Raw genomic sequence first — 23,968 nt, 5'->3', positions numbered from 1 at the left:
GTAGAGAAATTGCTCTACAGAATATTTCAGTGCAAAAGCTAATTATTAGTTGTATAAATAACTTGATTCTAAAGACTCTTTTCTAAATTTAAATGGGTAATTTGCAGATTGTCTAATAGGACAGTGTAGTCATAGTATGTAGATTTTTTCCCTTTTTTTCTGCTTACTTTATCAGTAGGATTGTAGTAAACCTTTTAGGTGGACTCAGATTAGGGAGATTGTCGTAACTATGTCTCATTCATTTACTTTAATTTGAGCTCTTTCTGGAATAGTCACTGGAAGCAACAGTTTGCAAATAACTGTATTAAACTAAAGATGGAAAAGTATTGTGATATGGAAAATAAAGAATTGTCTTTATCAGTTTTGGAATTTGTTGTACTTTGTTTTTTATTACTTTATAAAACTTTTAAAGAATAAAGTTAAAAATGATTTCCTGATTTTGCTTATGTAGTCGAACCAGCAAAGCTTTTAGCAACAAGCAGACTGTGAAACAGTGTGGCTGTTCCGAAGTTTATCTGGACTGTTTACAGACATTCTTGCCAGCCCTCAGTTGTCCCTTACAAAAGGATGTTCTCAGAAGTGGCGTCCGCACTTTCCTCCACCGCATGATAATCTGCCTAGAGGAAGAAGTTCTTCCGTTCATCCCGTCTGCCTCAGAGCACATGCTCAAAGACTGCGAAGCGAAGGACCTTCAGGAGTTCATTCCTCTTATCAACCAGATCACAGCCAAATTTAAGGTACCACAAACCCCAGAGCACCTCCTGACTTAGATCTCCTGCTAGATTAGATGCATTTATCTTTAGATATATTTTGGCGTTTGCCCCCTTAGTTTATTTTTGTAAATATGAGTTACTTGAATGCATGGATCATGTATTTTTGTCATCCCCAGTGTCTGGCACACTCCCTGACGCAATGGACATGCTTAATAGATGTTTTAATAAAAACAGACCTTGTCTGCTTTGTGCAGCAGAAGAAAACTGTTAGTCTACTGTTTTAGAAAAGTAAATAAAAACAGCTTTGAGTACTAAATTTCTTTTTTTTTCCCTTTTATTTTATTTTTAGAGAGGGAAGGGAGATTAAGAGAGAGAGAGACAGAAACATCAATGTGCGGTTGCTGGGGGTTATGGCCTGCAACCCAGGCATGTACCCTGGCTGGGAATTGAACCTGCGACACTTTGGTTTGCAGCCTGTGCTCAATCCACTGAGCTATGCCAGCCAGGGCTTGAGTACTAAATTTCTAAAGAGCTAAATAAAAAATATTGTAATTTCAGTGCCCACACAGGAGTTTAAAAGTAATTCAGTACTAAAGCTAGTTTTATGTACAAGGAGATTTAAGTCAAGCATTATATAAGCTGTCTAATAAGAATGGCTAACACACAATGCATATGTTTAAAATACGTTCTAAGTATTTGCCTGTACATTAATTTGTTCGATCCTTATAACAACCCTAGGAGATATGTGTTGTAGTTTATAAATGAGAAACAGACATAGAGAAGGTAAGAATTACCCCGTGGCATATAAAGTTTGAGAGCCCAATCATACAAATGCATTTATAATTTAGCAATAGAATTCATTTCTTGAAATTTAAGTTGAAAACATTCCAGGCCCTGGCTGGCATAGCTCAGTGGATTGAGCTCGGACTGTGAATCAAAGTGTCACAGGTTTGATTCCCAGTCAGGGCACATGTCTGGGTTGCTGGCCACAGCCCCCAGCAACCGCGCATTGATGTTTCTCTCTCTCTTTCTCCCTCCCTTCCCTCTCTAAAAATAAATAAATAAAATCTTTAAAAAATATTGAAAACATTCCTTGTCATTATTTGATTGTGAAGTATTTCTAACTCCCTATTACTTTAACCTGGATCTTGAACTGTAGGAAATGGGTTGAATTTAATAATTTTGATGTTTTTAATAATGCATATGCCATATAGATTTTGTTTTAACCTTGTTATTTGCTAACTAATGTAAATATCCTAAATAGAAACTCTGAAGAAACATTTTAATACATGGTTTTCTCTAAGTTATATTTATCAGTATTCATTTTTTAGATTGAAGTATAATTGACATATAACATTATATTAGTTTTAGGTATATAACATAATGAATCAGTGTTGGTATACATTGTAAAATGGCCACCACAATAAGGCTCATTAACAGCTGTCACTAGACATTGTTACAGAATTTTTTTGTGATGAGAACTTTTAAGATTTACTCATCTCAGAAACTTTCAAGTATACAATACAGAATTTTTACTCCCCTTCATAATAATTTTTTTACTCATTTCTGAAGTAACAATATTTATATTCAGATACAGGTATCTCCATTTTTACAACAAATGTTCATGCCTCTGCTTCATGCAATTTTCGAAGTATTGCTCCGACCAGCGGAAGAAAATGACCAGTCTGCTGCTTTAGAGAAGCAGATGTTGCGGAGGAGTTACTTTGCTTTCCTGCAAACAGTCACAGGCAGTGGAATGAGCGAAGTTATAGCAAACCAAGGTGGGGATGCATGTGATGCCTAAATTGTCTGCTGAAGTCTTTGTCACAATTCTGTCTATGTGAGCAAGAGCTAGTCGACATAAACACTAAACTTTTGGAGTGATGTGTGTTGGCCCCTAGGATGACAGTTCATTTATTTCAAGGAATTACTTTTAAGTAGAGACGGTATATTTAATTGGTATTTAGTTCCCTATTTCTTAAGGCAGTATTCCATAATTAGTCCTTCAGTATAAACAGCATGGTGGCAACTGCCAGAATGGATCTGACCATTGAGTTTTATTTGTCAGTTTGCCATTTTTTGAAATTAAAAAATGAATGGGAATATATAGAATTTGGCAAAATAGGAAATCCAGAGTGTAGGATAACAAGGGAATAGTGATTTTTCAGTGTTTTATGCTTAAAATTAAGGAGCACAGTTAATAAAAATTGGGGGATTTTATCAACTGTAAATGCTTTTGTCTTGTTACTGTGTATGGAATGAGAGCTTCAGGTTGCCTTTCTAGTTCTTTTAGCAATTAAACCTGAGTTTTTTTTCTTCTCAGGAGCAGAGAATGTAGAACGAGTTCTAGTTACTGTGATTCAAGGAGCAGTTGAATATCCAGATCCAATTGCACAGAAAACATGTTTTATCATCCTCTCCAAGTTGGTAGAACTCTGGGGTAAGGTGATTTTTTTTTTTAAGATTTTATTTATTCAGTTTCAGAGAGAGAGAGAGGAAGGGAGGGAGGAAAAGAGGAAGAGAACCAGCAATGTGTGGTTGTCCCTCACACGCCCACTCCTGGGGACCTGTCCTGCAACCCAGGCATGTTCCCTGATTGGGAATCAAATTGGCGACCCTTTGGTTTGCAGGCCAGTCCTCAATCCACTGAGCCACACCAGCCAGGGTGGATGATTTTTTTTTTTTTTTTTTTTTTTTTAACTTCATTCCCCAACCTGCTTCCTAAGACTCTTAAGAGACAAAATGGAGCCCTCGGCCTAACAATAGACAGGAGCTGGCAGCTAATTGTCCCAAGTGATAAATTCACTTTCTTTTTATATAAGATGAAAATTTGAATTCTCTTGACAGGCGGTAAAGATGGACCAGTGGGATTTGCTGATTTTGTTTATAAGCACATTGTCCCCGCATGTTTCCTAGCACCTTTAAAACAAACCTTTGACCTGGCAGATGCACAAACAGTATTGGTAAGCACTTAGGAGTCTTTGTTTACCTTGTGTGGATGTGATGTGTTCTAACTCATAATTTCTTCTTCAATGCCAGGTTGATTATGTTAAATTAGGAGTCATTTTTAAAAGGTTAATGATACTGTGTGAACCTTTTGTGGATTCTTACTAAATCTCGATGTTAAAGTTGACTGTATAAAATCCAGTTCAAGAAACTCCCAGCCTCACAGGAGAGTTCGTCAGAGAGACCAGCAGGGTCCTAGAATGTACACAAACCCACCCACCCAGGAATCAGCACCAGAAGGGCCCAGTGTGCTTGTGGAAAGCGGGGGAAGTGACTGAAAGGCGGCTGAGAGCTGAGCAAGTGGCAGTGTTCCCTCTTGGACCCCTCCCCCATATACAGCGTCACAACACAGGCATGTGGTTGCCCCATCTGGGTGGACACATAAGGCTCCACCCCTTACTGCATAACAGGGGTGCTAAGGGAAAAAAAAGAAATGGCCCAAATGAAAGAACAGATCAAAGCTCCAGAAAAAATACAACTAAGTAATGAAGGGACAACCAACCTATCAGATGCACACTTCAAAACACTGGTTATCAGGATGCTCCAGGAGCTCACTGGGTACTTCAACGGCATAAAAAAGATCCAGGCAGCAATGAAGGTTGTATTATGTGAAATAAAGAAAAATCTACAGGTAACCAACAGTGATGGGAAGGAAACCAGGACTCAGATCAACAGTTTGGAGCAGAAGGAAGAAATAAACATCCAGCCAGAACAGAATGAAGAACAAAAATTCAAAAAAGTGAAGAGAGACTTACGAACCTCTGGGACAGTCTGAAATGTTCCAATATCCGAATTATAGGGGTACCAGAAGAACAACAGCAAGAAATTAAAAATTTATTTGAACAAATAATGAAGGATAACTTCCCCAATCTGACAGAGAAAATAGACTTCCAGGAAGTCCAGGAAGCTTAGAGAGTCCCAAAGAAGTTGGACCCAAGAAGGAATACACCAAGGCACATCATAATTAATTACCCAAATTTAAAATAAAGGAGAGAATCCTAGAAGCAGCAAGAGATAAGGAGACAGTTACCTACAAAGCAGTTCCGTCAGCTGATTTCTCAAAAAGAGACCTTACAGGCAAGAAGGGGCTGGAAAGATATCCCAAGTCATGAAAGGCAAGGACCTACATCCAAGATTATTCTATCCAGCAAAGCTATCATTGAGAATGGAAGGGCAGATAAAGTGCTTCCCAGATAAGGTCAAGTTAAAGGAGTTCATCATCACCAAGCCCTTATTATATGAAATGTTAAAGGGAGTTATCTAAGAAAAAGAAGATAGAAAATATGAACAGTAAAATGACAACATACTCACAGCTATTAACAACTTAACCTAAAAAAAAAAAAACTAAGCAACTAGAAGAGGAACAGAATCACAGAAATGGACATCACATGGAGGGTTATCAGAGGGGGAATAGGAGGGTGGGAGAGGGTAAAAAGTACAGAGAATAAGTAGCATAGATGGTAGGTAGAAAATAGACAGGGGGAGGTTAAGAATAGTGTAGGAAATGTAGAAGCCAAGAAACTTATATGTATAACCCATAGACATGAACTAAAGAGGGGGAATGCAGGTGGGAGGGGGTGTGCAGGGCAGAGGAGAATAAAGAAGGGAAAATGGGACAATAATAGCATAATCAATAAAATGTATTTTAAAAAATAGTAAAATCCAGTTTCTACAATTTTAACAACCAACTTTTTCTAGGACCATGAAAGTGTACACAATACTAATATTCTTGAAAGTTTATTAGTTTCCTACTTCTTTCATTCTAAAACTTATGCTGAATGTTTTTTTTCTAACTATTAAGAGTAACTCTCTTTCCTGTATGATGGTTTCCCCAGATCTGATCTTCAGAATGTTTAATATCAAGTACTTGCCATTTACTCACTTCCCCACAACCAAGTAAAAGCTAAACTTCATAACTATAATTCACTACATCAAGACAGCATTTCTGTGTTGTTACATTTTCTGTCCAACCTACTTATTCCATTCTTTCCTTCCTCCACCCTTCCTCCCTCCACCCTCGGAAGGTTAATGAGCTAGTGGTCAGGGAAATAAAAAAGAGAAGTTGAGTCAGGGGCCAAGAACTCACTGTATTAAGATTTTTAAACTTTGTTTCACACAGGCTTTGTCTGAGTGTGCAGTGACGCTGAAAACAATTCATCTCAAACGGGTAAGCTTAGGACTCCCTGCCTGCTTGTTCCCATCTCACATGCGCATCTGCTATGGTTTTGTGTTTGACTTATTTTTGAAAGCTGTATCTCTTATAAAAGGTAATTAACTTCAGTCCTGCCTGTTTGGGGTTTGAGGGAGTACAGTATCCATTATTGTCCATCATGTTGTAGACAACAAGAATGTTAAAAAGTTATGTTTTCATTTGACAGAGAATGTAAAGAATCTAAAACAGAATATCAAAATCCAGATTTCACGATCTAGTAGGCTCTTCACAGCAAGATTTCTCCAGCTTCTTAGTATTGCAAATGGCTAGAGCACTTTACTACTTCAAAATGTCTTGTTTTTTCTTGTCAGTCTAATCAGTTGTGTAAATCATAAGTGATTCAGGGCTGAATTTAGCTGGTGTCCTGTTTTGTCTTATACAGCATTTTTTCAGTAAGTTGAATTGATTGCTGGTGTTTAAAACTCAGTTACTTTTTTTTTTTTAACAAATTCATATCTCCACCTTCTCTCAAAGCCAGGATGTCAGCACAGCAGTGGCACCCCCACATAGCTGCAGTCAGCTAATGAGTGGCAGCTCCCCTCACCCCTAAAAAAGCATGAGCTCTCTCATTCATCAGTCTCCAGCCCATTTCTCATTTGAACTTGACTTTTTTATTCTGATAGGGATTTGAAGGGTTTTCAACTCAGTAGCATCTTCTCTATGCCTACTATATTATAGGGTAAGGGTTATGCATTTTAGGACTTGGGGGGGGGCAACACAGGAGCTGTATAAAGATAAATTAAAAGTTCCCCATTATTTGTAGAGCTTATTTAGAAGCAGGGGAGATCGTACATAAATAAATAGCTTAATAGGCTGGGTTAAGTAAGTGCTTTCATTGAGATATGTTAATAGACCTGTATTATTCTTTTTTTTAACATCAATGTGTGGTTGCCTCTCACATGGCCCCCACTGGGGACCTGGCCCACAACCCAGGCATGTGCCCTGACTGGGAATCGAACCTGCAATGCTTTGGTCCATGGCCCGAGCTCAATCCACTGAGCTACGCCAGCCAGGGCAATAGACCTATATTGAATGTAGTATTTGGGGACTAAAGATAAAGGAGCAGTTTTGCCTCTGAGAACAATCTAAGAAAGCCATTAGAAAGAGGCAATTTCTTTTTTTTTGGTAGACCTTAAATATAGATTTATTAAGCTAGAAAGAGGAGCTGACATTCTGGCAAAATTAAGACATCGCATGGTGGATACAGTGGAAAATAGCATTAACATGTTTAGCTCAAGTATGGAGGTGGAAGCAATAGCGAAAAACTGAAATGGGACTACTAGGTGTGTTCTGTGTGAACAGTTGGGAAATCACTAAGCAGCAGGGTTATAATTTAGGGTAGCTAGTTGGGAAGAAATACTCAGAGGGGAGTTTGGATTATGGGCTTGAACCAGTTAGGACTAAGTACTGATTTAGGAGTCCCAAGTATGTAGTTAGTCAAGGTGAAGTGAGACTTTGTAAGAACAGGACAGAGAGAACCTTGGCTAAAGCAAGAATCAAGGGGAAACTAGAAGTAGAACCAAAGGTATAAAAGCTAAGGGAAGAGTCACAAGAGAGCTGATGGGTTGACATTATTGGGTGCTAGAGAGTCAAGGAGGATGAGGAATGACCAAAAAAAAAGGTAAGAGTGATATTTACGGTACAGAAGTATTTCTCTTGTCTTTAGACGTTCTTATTTAGATACAGAGAGTTGAGCAAATGAAATATTGTACTTGAAAATGTTTTGTTTCAATCTTTTTTTTTTTTTTCATTTATTCATTTGATTTCCTCTCGAGGTACAAATTTACTTTTCCCAATTAAAAAATGTTAAAACAAGTATACTTCATTCTTTTTAAATTTTTATTTGTTTATTTTATTTTTAGACAGAGGGGAAAGGAAGGAAAAAGAGTGGCAGAGAAACATAAGTATGTGGCTGCCTCTCACGAACCCCCCACTGGGGACCTGGCCTGTAACCCAGGCATGTGCCCTGACTGGGAATCAAAACAGCAACCCTTTGGTTCACAGGCCAGCACTCAATCCACTGAGCCACACCAGCCAGGGCTTTACTTCATTTTTGAGTAGCCAAAGAACTTGTACACATGACCCATGGACATGAACAATGGCGGGTGGGGGTTGCCTGAGAGAGTAGAGGGTGTTGGGTGGAGGAGAACAATGGGAGAAAATTGGGACAACTGTAATAGTATAATCAATTAATAAATAAAGCAAGTATACTCTATTTTTGAGTGATCACAGTGGTTATAAGAGATAATAAGCTGTGTGTAGGCAGTTAAGTTTAGGGAGAGGAAACTAAAGACCAAAGTGAGGAGTGTTGAAGGGATTTCACTGTGAGAAACTTTCACAGTGAAATGTTTCCTCCTCTCAATTGGAAATAGGCTTCCTTTGAAGGCTAGTTAAATTGTGACCTAGACCCATTGGGTCAGGCCCAGAAATCAAGGGAGAAGAAAAAGACATGAAGATACCCTTTGATTCAGGAGCAGTAGCATTAAACAGGAACTCAGGTGCTAATGCAAAAAGTATTACTGAGGAGAAATGGATTGATTTCATTTTGGTAACTGTTAATTTCATTTGGACCTGGTTGGGGTTATCAAGGTATCAAAGCCTTTAAGTCAGATTCAAGTTTAAAAGTGAAATTAGCTTTATATTTTTTAAGTATTGGATTTATTACATTTCCTTGAAACCACTCTCAAAAACACTTTGCTATAGGAAAACCATTTTCAAATTGTATCCTGAGTTCCATTGTAGTTGCTGAGAAGTGGGTAAGGGAGTTAGGAGTTTGTGGAATTTTTCCATCTTCCCTTCACCAAACATACCCCCAAAATGCCCTAAAAAACTGTCGTTATAGTTTTTAGCATCTAGAAGTCTAGAAGATGGCGGCAAAGAGCAGTGGTTTTAGGAGTCAGGTAACCTTCTTTTTAGTACAGGTTTAATCACAGCACACTGGGCAAATAATCTATCTTTCTGGGTCCTGGTTTCCTTAACTGGCTACTAAATTCCTTTTCCCTAGATTGTGAGCAGAAAAAGGAAGGTGTGCTTTTATTGCTTTTACCTCGTAGCATATCATTTTATTCTTTCTTGCTTGTATTTTAGTTTCTAAAGACAGTCATTACTCTGGCACCACCAAGAGGCCTTGTGTACCCACAGCACCCTGTCCACCCAGTGGTGGATGGTAAAGGAGCACCTCTCTTTCCAGCCCTTCCAGTGCACAGAAGGCTCTTGCATTGTGACCTCCTGCATGTAGAGTATTGGTTTAATCTTTAGCACGACTTAACACAATAAAGAATGTTAACACATAGTAAATATTAAAGCTTTACATTCTCAACTCACCCAATCCACACAATAACTTTATTTGTTAGATGGAGAAACTGAGGCTCAAAGAAGTTAAGTAACTTGCTCAAGTTACCAGAAATCTGCCAGAGCCAGGCTTCAGAACAAAGAAGCTGGTTTCAGAGTCTGTTCCTAATCACAACAACTTACTGTGTTTAAAGTATATGTATATTGTTCCAGTTTCTTTTGAAGATGTGTTAATGTCAAGGAATAATCTGATTTAATCATCTTTTCATTTTTCAGGGCCCAGAATGTGTTCAGTATCTTCAACAAGAATACCTGCCTTCCTTGCAGGTAGCTCCAGAGATAATTCAGGTAACAGCTATCCTAGCAGATTTTCCTCTTAATTTAATTAAAGAACAATGACTGTAGTGCAATCTGTATTTTTATTCAAGAGTGCCACACGCATTCAACTTGATGTTCTACTGTGTACAGGATAGCAAGTGCCTGAACTTCAGAGGGTCTGTGAAAATGAATGGGAAAAGTTGTATTTTTATTTTCACTGTCCTTAAACAGAAATTTAATTTCCTGTCATTGTGTAGTATCACAGTAGTGTTCACATTGCTGTGGCTTTGTCACCAATAAAAAACACAAATGTTTTTGTATCACACTAGTTCCAAAGACCTCAAAATATTGTTAACACTCATCAATATTTTGAAATTATGAGTTAAGATATGCCACTAGACCTTGTTACCTGAGTCTGTAAATCATATTCTACCACGTCAAAATATTCTTGATAACCATAATTCATTATTAGTTTCCTTTGTAATCTCACATGTTAAAACATTCTGAAATGGGTGCAGTAGGCTACCCCAGACTGCCAGAGGGGACCAGGGCACATGGATCTCTCCTGAAGTTTTGTGCCAGGTAGTTCATTTTATATGTGCCAAACTTATCAATGCTTAATTTGTAAGTCAAACTGTATTTTGAGGTAAGAGGCTGGAAAACTGTATCACTGTTGCACTATTAGGCATTTTTAATGGCATTTAGTTATTTTCTTGGCATATATTTACCCAGACTTCTTGTCCTGTAACACATAGATCTAAAGGGGTATCAAAGTTTCAATTAAAACTAGAGGTATAGCCCTGACCGGTGTGGCTGAACTGGCTGGGCACTGTCCCACAAAGCAAAAGATAGCTGGTTTGACTCCTGGTCAGCGCCCATGCCTGGGTTGCAGATTTGGTCCCCAGTTGGGGCAAATATGAAAGGCAACGGATTGATGTTTCTCTCCCTCTCTTCGTCCCTTCCCTTCTCTCTAAAAATAAATAAATAAAATCTTAAAAAAAAAAAGTTAGAATCTATTGTATAGATTCTAAAAATTGTGTTCTATCAACAGTGATTTACAATACTGTTTTATAAGAGGGTGATTTATACTGCTCTTTATAAGACGCATTGAAAAGTTGAATGAAAAGTCAGCTAGCTCTTATATAAATGTGAGTAATAAAACTCATTTTTAGTGAATTTATGGTCTCATGACACATCATCTTTAACTTGAGAGATATTAATGAATTTTCTCAGTTATTACTTATAAGCTAATACTTTATATGCAAACAATACATTACTGATTACTCATGTGATTTTAATGTGCATCAAAATAGAAATGTCATCTATATTTGAATTGCTATTAGTCTCCCAGATTGCTAAATGAAGCAAAATTATATTTCTATTTAATTATTTGATTATGAAGGATAAGGCACCCAAGTTGTTCCTTTTCTGGATACCTTCTAACAATCTAAAAACCGTGTTTTGCAGATTTCTTTTGGGGAGACTTTTTTTTTTTAGTTTGGTCTGGCTTTGCTCAGGTCCCTACTAGGTGAGAACAGCCATAGTAAGGTAGTTTTTCCCGCTTAGACATGAATCAGCCTTGTCAAGGAGAGCCTTGTTCTCAAAAGGGAAAGCTGCCTATCTGACAAGTATTAGATTTGAGAATACTGTACTTTTTTGGTGAGGAATTCTTCAGGTTAATTTTGATAGATTATGAATACAATAGATTCGAAGCAATGCAAAATGTCCATTGACAGATGAGTGGATAATAAAATGTGATATATACACACAATGGAATATTATTCAGCTTTTAAAGAGGGAAATCCTGTCATATGCTACAACTTGGATGAATTTTGAGATCATTCTGCTAAATGAAATGAGCGGGTCACAAAAAGACAAATACTACAAAATTCCCCTTATATGAAGTATCTAAATAGTCATACCCTTAAAAGCAAAGTAGAATAGTGGTGGCCAGAGGCTGGGCTTTGGGGAGAGGGAAAGGGGAATTGTTCAACAGGCTTGGTTTCAGTTTTGCAAGATGTGCAAATTCTAGCGCCAGTTGTACAACAGTGTGCATATAGTTAACGCTGTGGTCCTGTGCACATAAAAGGGGTTAAGATGGTCAGTTTTATGTTTCTATCACAATTTTATTTTTTTAAGGATTTTATTTATTTTTAGAGAGAGGGGAGGAGAGAGAGAAAGAGGGAGAGAAACATCAATGTGTGGCTGCTTCTCACCTGGCCCCCACTGGGGACCTGGCCCACAACCCAGGCATGTGCCCTGACTGGAACCAGTGACCCTTTGGTTCACAGTCTACACTCAATCCATTGAGCTACACCAGCTGGGGCTTTTTTATCACAATTTTAAAACAGTGCTGTGCATGTGAATTATGAATTTAATAGAAAAGATTAATTTTTTTCTTTCCTCTGGCCCCCAAGGAGTTTTGTCAAGCGCTTCAGCAGCCTGATGCTAAAGTTTTTAAAAACTACTTAAAGGTAGGTATTTGGAAAACTTACCTATCTTCATATAACTAGATAATGTTTCAGAGCTGAGAGAGTATATATCATAGGATACTGTGTCATACAATAGTTTGTCCAACTATTACTTTGGGATCTCTCTGCTCTAAAATCTGCTTCTAAGAAACCGTAGTTATAGATGTTATACTTCAGAGTCTTCCTGTGAAACTCCTTTGAAGTGAACAATCATAGACAATTAAAAACACTGAATGTGTATGTGCCTGAGCATTTGGTATGAAAATGGAGTTTTCTTTTACAATTTCATGACTTAATGAAATCGGGACTAGAACATTGCGAGAACAAGCAATGCTTAAGAACAGTTGCCCATATTGGGTTGAAAAGAAGGAGCTAAAAATATAGAAACAGAAATACGAGTTACTTGGTTTTGTCCAATCGTAAACTTTGAATTGTGAAACAGACGAAAAGCAGAGTTCACATATTTGGCCTGCAAGGCTCTTTATACATTTGTTTAATCACTGAATTTTTTAAAACCTCCAAGTTTGAGGAAGTACCAAATGTTTATTTAGTATCATATTAATAATAAAATTTTTGAGACAGCACTATCTTGCTTTTGCCTAAGGAGCCAGCCATTCAGTACTCCGTGATTGCTTTTTATGTGACAGGTACCATGCCACCTGCTGCAAATGCCAGTAGGAGTGACTTTCCCTGCCCACAAGGAGCTTGTGGACGGGAAATAAAATTACAGCGTGACAGGATGAGGAACTGTTCTTTATTTGTATTTATTACCTTCATTCAACAAATCTAAGGAGAAAGCACAATGTTAAAAGGCTTGGTAGCAGGTAATTTAATAAACAGCTGCCTAGTTCTTTTGCCCAAGGCACTCAGTAGAATTTATAATTCAAGGGGCTTTGCTGAGTAAACAAGTGTGAGGTCCTTTGACTTGGGTTCTGATCTCTTCCCTTATCAGTTTTTTCCTGTTATGGTAGTTTGTCAGCCTCAACTGACAAGAGACTTTGTGAGAAGAATGTTGAGAGTTACTGTTTATGTAATTAACATTCCGAACTCTCCTACTCCCATTTCTCCATAAAAGCAAAGTGTCTATATGGTAGCCTATTAAACACCTGATCGATTACACTGTATTGAAGGACTTAAAAAATCATAACTCTCTATTAGAGGTATGTGTAACACCAGATCTATGTACATTGTAGCAGGCTTATGCTCCACAAACATAAATTTACCCAAACAGCTTTCTCTAAAGTCCAATTTCTCTATGGTGATAGCATTAAGTCAATGATAATTGGAAAACATGAAGTTCCTTCTTTTATGCCTGTTCTATTCATACCTGATTGATCCTCAGATCTTGTTGATTCTTCCTACTCACCCACTTGCTGTCTCTTCCTTTCTGTCTCTAGTATAGGCTTGTTATCCCACTGCTCTTGTTCTAGCCAATCAGGTCTATTTAAAAACATTGAACAGTCAGTCCCCTGAAATTCATTCCCCTCTTTCATAGTTTTCATAAGCCTGTTGTTGACTAAAAACAAATTCATGTTTCTTAGTTTGGCATTCAGGAACTTTTTCTTCTTACACTGTGATCTCTGAATTTCTCTCACAGGAGTGGTCTTTTACCATTCTTGCTGTTCTTCAGAAATTCTGCCTTATTAGTAAATCTACCCCTTCATGAATTCTATCCATTCTTCTAGACTTACCTGAAGCATGACCTCCTTACAAGGCTTTCTTTTGCTCACATAGTGACTATTCTTTTCTCCCCGCTTACTCAGTAGACTGTGTGTTGTTAAGTGCATGTCAGATCTGTTATTACTGGGGATACAGTGATCAATATAGTTCTTACCCTTCATGAGCCTACAGCTTACTCTTTCTAGTGCTCTTAACATGTACCTGTGGACCATACTGTGTAATACTGGCCCAGTGCCTTGAGCAGCCTCCTGTGCACTTGTTCATAGTCTCGAGTGCTGAAAGTATTTTTTTTATAATGAAACAGTAAATTCCCTTAAGGGATAACAACTGCTGTCTGTAGCTTTGACTTGTGTATTCCTCAGAATTTAATCTCTCAGCATTAACTTGGATGGTATGTGCCAATCAGCAAAACGTGTCAGGAGTGTGTTTTCCCCTGGCCACTTGAACCTCATGGCATCGGCAGCAGTTCCATATTTTCACCAGTTTCTCAGCTGAGTGTTGTCAGCATAAGTTATCTCTAGACTTTATCAAACTGTCCAAAAGAGAAAGCTCTTAACTGGTATTAATGTATGGATTTATGATGTGAGATGTTTTAAATATCTGCTGGATTTTACAAAAGAGTAGCTGGCACTCAGTAACATAGAGCCGTTCTTCGAGTGAAAGGTGGTGCTTCAGACATCAGTATTAACTGTGCTAATGCTTTCTTCGCAGATGTTCTTCCAGAGAGCAAAGCCCTAGGAATTGGATCTCCCTGTGCCTACTTCATAATCAGGATTTGTGATCAGAAATTCCAGTTAATAATTTATAAAGAAGCAGGTTTTATGTGCCATTCACAGTGCTCTTTTTAACTTGGCTTTGAGCTTATTGCAGTATGTGTATGTATTGGGATTTTTCTGTAAAATGTGTGTAATTTTCCCTAAGTACAGGTATGTGGCAACGAGAAGTGGCTTGCATGCCAATTCAAATTGTTTTATGTAAAAATGCTGTTAAACGATTCAGCAGAGTTATCCTAGTACCTTTTTATTTTTATTTGAAACTTTAAGTCCTCTTAAAGACCGTAGTGGGAAAACAGTGTACTTTTTTAAAATTGCTGAATGAATATAAAATGTTTGAGAATTTAATTTTTCTTTTATGTGTGCAGACTCAAACTATGGGGGAACTACAAAGATCAAAACTACTTTTTTGTAGATAGCCATGACATTTCTTTACAATGTTTTGATGCCAATATGTATTCTACAAAAGAGAATGGTTTCGTAAATTAACTGATTTAAGAGTAGGTGCCGGTGTTATACATTTTTTTTTATAAAAAATAAATTTTACATAGTGAATTTACCAAGTCTTTTTGGGAATTATTATACATACTGTAGCCTTAGTTTTTTGTCTTACCTTTCCTAATTTCCCATTTAAAGGATTGCACATATAAGCTTACAGATGATTTATTTAATTGTATTATGCTCCTAAAAGGTTATGTGCAACTTAGTTCTATTAAATAGATCTTTTTAAAAATGGTCTAGAAAAAGCCTGTGTGAATTCGTTGATAGAATTAAAAGTCCAATATGTTCTACCTCTGTTATTGGATCTATTTAGGGCACAGTATACCGATGTGTTTATGGTATTTAAAATAGGCGCTGCCCATTTAATTACTAGAAGACCTTCCCCTGTCTTCTCTCATTTTTATTCATGACTGCAAGAAAGCAAGAGGAGAAACACTAGTATCAGTAGTAGTATTGTGAAATTAAGAGGGACAACACTGAGTAGCACAATTACTATAGTCACTTAAGTTTAAATTCTAAAAGTCTAAGTAAGATTGTAGGGGAGGGTTGGGTGGTTATTTTTTTTAACCTTTGGCCCCTTTAACCAATATGGCCCCTAGGGGTTTCATGGACAGGCTTCAGGAGTGTATAAACTTCCTAAAACTGTATTCTAAATTGTGTACATATCCCTTTCTTTCTCCCTCCTCCTTCCTCTAAAAATAAATATTTTTTAAAAATAATAAATAATTGTGAGCATAAATCTTCTGGGGTTAATTGCAGAAGAGATTTTAAATGTTTTCCTTACATCATAGAATAAAGGTACTAAACTAAGTTGACAGTTAATTGTAAAACTAGGTCAGTGGAATATAAAACTTTGATAACGATGTTTTTAAAAAATAGATGAGTGAAAGCTGATGGTTTTGTTGATAAGTTCCCCTGTCCTGTGGGGGAGATAATTATGCTATTGCAGTAGTACTAATTGTCCAAAGTATACTAATGAGTAGCATAGCATAGCATAGCATAGCATAGCGGGCAAGCGAACAGTCTCAGGATCCTGATTAAGTAGGTTCAAAAAACAATTCCACCAGTAACTGGTTTTGGAACCTTAAGCAAATTAACTTCTCCCTCCACAGTTTCCCCATCTGCAAAATAGGAGAAATAATGGTAGCTACCTCATAACTAAGAATTTAAGAAGTTAAACGTGAAAAGAGCTTATTATAGCACCTGCACACAAAGGCCTGATATTAGCTATGGTTACTGGGTTGTTAATTGCACATATGTGAAGGAGATACCTGCTCCTTCCCCTCCTTGCTCTTCAAAGCCTTTCAAAAGATTCACATGTGTTCAGAGCTAAGAGAAATCAAGACATGGACATTAAGGGTGTAATAGAAATTAAACTTCATGTTCTGTGATCATGTATAATTTCTATCTTCATTCCCTGAAGTTGCCCAGAGCATTATGGATTACCATAGCAATTAGGAAACTTCCATCGTGAATTACCTTATTTGTATTGTCTTCAGCTCCAAAAGCAAGCACCCAAATAATTCGGTGAATCTCAGCTGTTAACAGGTGAGATAACATCGAAGCAAAAAAACCTTAGGGATGTGTGACTTGACTATGTAACCACCAGGGTTTTACGATGCCTGGTTTAGTTCTGTGCCTAACAGGTTAGTTAAATCTTAAAGTAAATGCTAACTCAAATTGGTTCTTAAGTGGCTTACCTTTAAGAAAATGCTGGTATTTCAATGTGTATCAATTACGTGGAAAATACGTTAAAAAATGCCTTGGGCTCAGCTAATCATTTCTCTCATAAGCTTTGAGCTGTGGGCTTTACTGTTGTAAGGAACTTTGACAGGACCTTGGAGTTAGACATGGGAAAACTGGTTGGAATTATAAGCAGTGAATAGATTTGTTTGTTGTTAGAATGATTCCATCACTTAAACATTGTTTAAAAGTCTAATAAAGTAACTTCCTTTGTAACAATGCATTACAGTGGGCTTTTGTCACCGCCATTATGCATATAACAGACTTAAGTAAACGACAAAACAACAGAAAAACATGTTTGAAGTTCAGTATTTGGCAGTGCAGCTAGAGTTGGAACAGTTGACCCCAGGTCTGTTCCATTCAAAAGCCACTGCTCTTAATTAACCACTCCACCGAGGTTTCCCATTTCATTGCCGGTTGCTGAAGTTCTCATCTGGGAGGCTCTAGATCAGCGGTAGTCTATGGCCTCTCCTTCTTTGAGACGGCTGCAGTGCTGCCAGTTGGCAAAAGGGATCAGCCTAGAATAAGCCTAGATGGCTAGCTGCCTGAGATCTTGGCGGCACGAATGCTGCTGGACCTGATTTTAATCCTTAATCTCTCCAATACTGTCATTTTCCAAAATACCGCTTGAAGGAGGGAATTAGTGAGCTTATTTACGTTAAGACTTTTACGTGTTAATATTCCTAAGTGATCATCTAGCTTCACTGCAGCCAACGAGGGCTTTAAAACACAAATCTGTCCCTTCAGACTATATTTCCCAGTGAGAAACCCCCACGTGTCCAGCACTTGGCACGCCAGTGATTTGAGTTCTTTTTCTTCCCCACCGTCGCCACACTCGACACTTCGGACACTTCGGCTCTCCGGGACTGGGCGAGATTTGCAGGTACGAATATCGGAACCTTGTGCTCATTGCGCAGGGCACCCTGGCTTCACCCTCAGGGTAAGGAGGACGACAGTGGGTGGGAAGCATCTAGCAGAGAGAGTGTAGACCAAGTCTGACTAAGGACACCCCCACCTTCCCCACCGCTCGCTCGCTACGAAGCACCAGCGAGCTCACCGCCGCTGGAACTTCGGGGGCAAGGGCGGAGGCCGGGCCTTTGGGCGTGCGCACGCGCACGCGCACCAGCGTGCGACGACTGTCGACTGTCGGTCACGTGGCTCCCGAATAGGACTCGGGAAGCCGGAAGTGCCCAGAGGCTCAACGAGGCCGCGGGAGCCGGCTGGCGGCGGTGCGAAGGCTATCCCGCGCGGTGAGTGGGGGCGGATGCGGCTGGAAGGTTGGACATCGCATAGGGCCGGGGCAGCCGAGCCCCGCACAGGCCCGCGCGGAGTGTTCCCGCTCTCTGTGGGAAGTTGGCATGCTGAGTCAGAGCGGGGGCGGGGCAGGGTGAGCGACCCCAGGATCCCCTCACGACCCGAGGCCGAGTCCTCCCTGCACCCTGGCTAGGCGGACACCCGGCCCCTAGGGTGTCTGGGTCGTCCGAAGCCGGGTGGGATGGTTGCGCGGGCTCCGTCCCTTGCATCTGGACTCCCGATCCTTTGACCAGGCCCTCCCGGGTCTAGCGACTCTGGACACGAAGAAGGAGGATGTGTTGGTGACTGAGTCTGGGCCCTGGCCGCCCGGGAGAAACGTTGGGCCCTTTTTCCTGGCAGTTAGATTGGCCGGTTTGTACTCCAAATTTCCAAGTGTTGACAAAATCGACAGTTTTTATTTATTTATTTTTACTTGTTGATTTAGAAAGGTGGGGAGAAAGAGAAACATGGATTCATTGTTCCATTTATTTATGCATCTATTGATTGCTTCTTGTGTGTGTCCTGACCGGGATCACAACCTTGGCTATGGGGAGGATGCTCTAAACAACTAAGTTCCCGGCCAGGGCAAGATCGCAGTTTTTAAGTAGGTTGATTTTTTTTTTCAGATTAAAAAGACGTTTCATTAAGGTTTTAGTGGTGATAAACAGAAGGGGTTGGCTCACGGGAAGCTAGAAGCTGAAGACGTTTTTAATATATGCACATGTAATGGATCTTACAAGTTCCCAAAGCGTTTCCTGTGGGGAGATGGCTTGTACGTTTGTTTTCCAATCCGCTTCCCAGGTGTTTTCAGTAAATGGCCTCAAACGTAGTTCTACCCAGTAATTGAGAAACGCATAGCCAAAGACCGGCCTTTTTCACTCAAGAACGCTGAATATAATACTTCTTCAACAAATGATTCACACAGTAGTCGTTTGGAAATCCGGAAACTTTTTCTATCTGCCTATTCATTTATGAACAAGTGGTTTCGTTTTGGATAGTACAAGGAAGTAGACTTGGCAGGGTCAGCATAACATACATGTCGAGTGCCAGCCTCTAGTGTGTCGGAATTTGGGGTGACTTCTACAGCAAGCACTTTGCACATGTGCTGAGTCACATTTTACCTTGCAGTTATTGGGGGGTTTGGAAGATAGTTTCAAAAGACATTTCCCCAGATCATTGTAAAACTGTAGGTTTATATCTGCATACAGAGAGCAGATATCTTAGCTGATAAATGTGTTTTATATTACCCACTAGGTACAAATAGGTACCTATGATGTTATAAATACGGATCATACTATTTGCCACTTACAGTCATCTCAGATAACAAAGTTAATTAGGGAAGACTTTTCATTACTCGAAAATATTTGAGAAGTTTATTACCTCACTAACTGACAAATGTGTATTTCTTATTTGTGAAAAGAAAATCTTATTTATATTGTTCATTTACAATAAATTGTGGTATGAATTCCCTTATCTGAATTAGATGGCTGATAAAATTACATAAATATATCTCAGTATATGAAAGATTGCTGAAATTTAGACCCCTGGCCATTCTTTAAATTCCTGGTTCTGCTTGGAATATTGCGGGTCATTAATTCATCACTGGCAACCTAGTCATTCTAACTTACTACAGAGGCATATTATGCTGTGTTTTGATCTGACATTACAGCAGGTTTAAGGTGGCTTGATGAGACCAGTGTTTATGTATTTAGCATATCTCATTTTCATCCCAACATAGAACTCAAATATGTTTAGTATTGTATAGCTTTTCAGTATTATAGGGCAGTATCAAATAGGGTAATGCTTTTTTTAAAAAAAGACTTCACTTTTTAGAGCAGTTTTAAGTTCTCAGCAAAACTGAGCAGAAGGAACAGATTTTCCATATACTTCCTGCCCCAATACATGCGTAGCTTCCCCTTGCTTATTTTTAAGACTTAGTAATACACATTTGACGTGTTTTGTATTTATATAATTGGAGGTCGGAGAAACTACCCTTAAATTAATTTCAGAAGCATTAGAAACCTTTCAGGAATAATAATTTTGCACCTTTCCATTGTGATTGTCAGACTCTGTAAATGAAATTTTGAGTTACAGGAAATGTTATACAGTGGCAGCGGTGGTTGTTTTCATTAGTGTTGCCTGGCTTTTGAAGGAAATGAAGTAATTTTTAATATATTCTGTTATATTCTACATTATTACTTTATTCTGAAACACTTTAAGTATAACTTATCTTTGATTAATTTTTCAAAACATTTGAGAGAAGAGGTGGCCAGTGTCACTCTCATTGACAAAGATAAAATTAGGATGGAAATAGGGTTTTTTTCAGCCTTCTGATAAGTAAATTAAATTAAATATATAAGGTGTCTTTGATTAATGTTATTCAGAGTCCACACAGCATTTAATATAACTGGAAGCTTAGTTTTTTTTACTTTGGACTTTTTATATACCTCAATTTAGCTATAAAAGAATGGATGATCTTATTTGAGAGTAACAGTAGCTAACATTGGTTTCTAAAATGTATTAGTCCCTTAAAACAAACATGCACATTTTTTTTTCTTTTCTCTTAGTATAACAAAGAGGATCACCTAACCAAGCCGAGATGCAGAGCACTTCTAATCATCTGTGGCTTTTATCTGATATTTTAGGCCAAGGAGCTACTGCAAATGTCTTTCGTGGAAGACACAAGGTTGGTACAGACAAAACTGAAGGCTCTTAATCATTTTATATGTACTCTTCTGGGAAGCACACTTGCAGTAAAATATGAGACTTTGCTTTTTATATACTCTTAAAGAGTACCTATTTTTGTGGGGTTTTTTAAGGTATAGCTTACATCAGAGACAGTGCTATCTACTCAGTGGTGACAGAGAAAAACGAGTTTGGTTGAAAGAAGGAACTAGGGAAGATGGGTTGTGCCTTTTGATTCTTTCCCTGACCTAGCCCTCCTGCAGTTAGTTGTGAGTGATCTCGCTCACTTAGTGCAGTGTAGCAGGTACATGAAATGGGGATATTAGGGGGAAGCAGATCTTTAGTTTGTAGGGAAACCCATGCACATTCTGATACACTGTACTAAGGCTTCATGCCCCACAGTAAAACAACAAGATAGATTATAGTAAAATGAGATTATCAACAAGGAGCCCAGGTTTAAAAGGCTCTACCTTTATATGAAGTAATTAGAAGTTGTTACTGGAAGTGAGAATCAAATAAAAGGGCTAATCCCAGAGGCACTTCTGGAACCAAAAAAAAAAAAACAAACTTTGTGTCAGATTCTATATTCAAGAATAAAATGAAAGATAATTAAAATTTAAAAGGAAGGTATTTGAGATCATTAAAGTTTCTAATTCTGAGAAAGGAGCTGGAAGAATAATGGAGTTTAAAATCCTTTCATAGTACAAATAATCATCAGTTTTTCACCACTGTGAATTTGTTTTGAGTAAATGCTGTTCAGAGCCTCCTAAATTCTTATTTTTAGAAACAGGAGCTTTAAACATTTTGGTAAGGAGGAGTTTTCTCCCATCTTTCTATAGCCATGAGATGATCAGTCAGTCAGTTCTGTCAGTGACTGTGAGATAAGCACTCGTATTGGAGGAGCTATTTCCTCTCCTGGGGAGAGAATGTGACTAAAAACGGTCTTTATGGCTTATGGAGAATGAATCAGAAGTGGCATAGGGACACTTAGCTTTTTTCCCTCTGATTCCAGACTTGTCCACAAGTTCTGGATTCTCAATCAAGTTCCTTGTGGTCTCTGGTTCCTTAATGAAATCCATTGTGACCAATTGTAGATATGTCTGCTCTAGGAATTGTTTTTGTTTTATGCCTTGTGCCAAAAAGAGAAAACAAGTGGCAACATGGGATTTGGTGTTGAGAATACACCTGACTGTCTTCCTGTGAGCCACATTGACTTAACCAACTTTAATAATTGCTTGATATGTCAGACACTGTGGTGGACCTAGTGACTATAAATACAGATAATGTGCATTTCTTGCCCACAAAGAGTTCTGGGATTAGTAGCAAGGTGGCATTGGAAGGGATGTAAACGGGAAACTGATCAAGTGATAGAGACTTCTTGGCACTAGAAAATATTTCTTATATTCCAGTCCTCTTTCTTTTCTTAGATTAGATACTCAGTGTCCTTCATCTAACTGCCTATACCTATACTAGCCAATCTGTAAATGCTGAACGAAAGAAGGAATGAATGAGGACAAATTAGACTAACTTAAGACAACCTAAAGTTCTTCAAAGGAAACAAAAATGTACTTTATCCAATATAGTTTGAAAGCCTAAAATAAGGATTTGAGAAACATAAGAATTAGTTTAGAAGATTGCTAAGGGCCAGTTTAGTGTTCCATCCATAATAATCTTCTCAGGGATGTGTTTTAAGAAACCATCTTTGTTTTCAGTGACATCAATTTCAAGTGTTTAGGACTATACCTAAAAAATTCTGCCTGCCCTTAATAATTGTTTAAGGATTTTAACCATATTATTGTAGCTAAACTCTTTTATGTTATTGCTTAGAATGATCAGGTCCCTGGATTTACTGTTTGTTATTAAAGCTATATTACCTGCTTAATCTTTCTCTTTTTCATCAGGTTGCCTTTAGCCACAATGGATGGGTATATATGTGTGTGATAGCCATGGCTAAGTTAAAGGGAAGAGAATTATAGGAGGGATGTGTTGATCTGCACTTGTGTATACAGCAAGTTCTTGAATAATGTGGTTTTTGCTCAAGGTCACCACATTTCATTGTTGATGAGACGCTACAGGAATTTACTTAATGGTTGTTTATAACAGTTAGCCTATGGTAAAATTGGTTTATACATTGTTTCACTTAAAGTCACAGAACCATTGATGATATTAAATGAGAACTTACTGTATACATGTAGATATGTAAACATTCACATATGTTTTGTCTTAGAAAGAGTGAATGATGTATGCAGTTGAATAAAAGGGAAATTGTTTATTCTCACATGTATTCCAGTAGTCTAACAGGTATAATGTAGAGTACAAAAATTTAGGAAATACTGGCCTTGATCATAGTGGGCACACTGCAATATTGTATTATTTTCCCTGCTCAGGCCTCTGTTAGGACTCACCTAATCTAGACTAAGTTTGAGAGGAGTGTCCTCAAGAAAAATCACTCTGTTGCTGTGATTTTGAACCAGTGTGCTGCAGGAATTTTTAAAGCATGCTATAGCTGACCATTTAGTCAGGGGCACTGACCTCTTCTCCCTTAGACTGTCAAATAAAAGTGACAATAGCCAACAAGATAGCTGTCCAGTGTGAATGAATCAAAATTCACAGATTGGCAAAAAAAAAATGTTTTTAGTGTGCTGCAGAATTTTAGCAATTAGTTTTTGTGTCTTGTGAGTTGAAAAAGATTGAAAATCACTGCTTTGTTGGATAGTGTAGTCTTGGTAATGTGTTTACCCTGGCTGAACAAATGGAAAAACAGTGAAATTGACCTACATGTATGTCAGTTGTTCAGTTTTGGTATTGCCTGAGAATGATCGGTGGCCCTTTTTCCTCTGGGAAAAACATACCAATGTGTATTTGGTGGGAGGAGGGAGAGCGAGAGGCGTCATCACATCACAGAACATAGATGGCAGTCTCCAAAAAGTGATCTTAAGACTAAGACTGTGAAGGAGTTCAACAGTGCTAAGAAAAAAAATCATGAGGTTCAGAGGGGAGGGGGGTGGTGTCTGTAAGCGAAGAACCTGTGTAGAAAGCTGTGGAGAGGGCTTCAAAGCAGGAAGAGCACAGAGGGCCCAGCAGAGAGACAACAGTGAGGTACCTTTAGGCAGCAGGTGCTTGAACCCCAAGCTCAAAGGGGAAATGATCTTTCCACTTGCTCCAGGGAAGTTCAGCCTTCAATTAGGGGGAAAGTAATATTAAAGAATGTGGACTTGGGGAGGGTTGGGTGGGTGGGCTGGATTGGGAGTAAAAGGGAGAAAACTGTACTTGAACAATGAT

General features: G+C 38.4%; 2 protein-coding genes across 2 annotated transcripts in view; both read left to right on the top strand.

The window, feature by feature from the left end:
* Window positions 1-15,451, top strand: part of XPOT (exportin for tRNA) — a 41,892-nt gene extending 26,441 nt beyond the window's left edge. Inside the window, exons 18-25 of the mRNA XM_028531677.2 lie at window positions 452-737; window positions 2,305-2,494; window positions 3,037-3,153; window positions 3,561-3,676; window positions 5,839-5,886; window positions 9,499-9,570; window positions 11,958-12,014; window positions 14,403-15,451. Coding sequence (XP_028387478.1) covers window positions 452-737; window positions 2,305-2,494; window positions 3,037-3,153; window positions 3,561-3,676; window positions 5,839-5,886; window positions 9,499-9,570; window positions 11,958-12,014; window positions 14,403-14,429 — 913 coding nt within the window. The 3' untranslated portion in view covers window positions 14,430-15,451. The remainder of the gene's footprint in view (window positions 1-451; window positions 738-2,304; window positions 2,495-3,036; window positions 3,154-3,560; window positions 3,677-5,838; window positions 5,887-9,498; window positions 9,571-11,957; window positions 12,015-14,402) is intronic.
* A 2,381-nt stretch (window positions 15,452-17,832) lies between these two features.
* The window catches only part of TBK1 (TANK binding kinase 1), a 54,068-nt gene continuing 47,932 nt past the window's right edge, over window positions 17,833-23,968 (top strand). Inside the window, 2 exon segments of the mRNA XM_028532431.2 lie at window positions 17,833-17,958; window positions 20,569-20,687. Of these exon segments, the coding sequence (XP_028388232.1) occupies window positions 20,601-20,687 (87 nt within the window). The 5' untranslated portion in view covers window positions 17,833-17,958; window positions 20,569-20,600.

Source organism: Phyllostomus discolor, chromosome 2 (assembly GCF_004126475.2).
Source record: "Phyllostomus discolor isolate MPI-MPIP mPhyDis1 chromosome 2, mPhyDis1.pri.v3, whole genome shotgun sequence".
Classification (NCBI taxonomy): domain Eukaryota; kingdom Metazoa; phylum Chordata; class Mammalia; order Chiroptera; family Phyllostomidae; genus Phyllostomus; species Phyllostomus discolor.
This window is presented reverse-complemented; position numbering and strand designations above follow the sequence as displayed.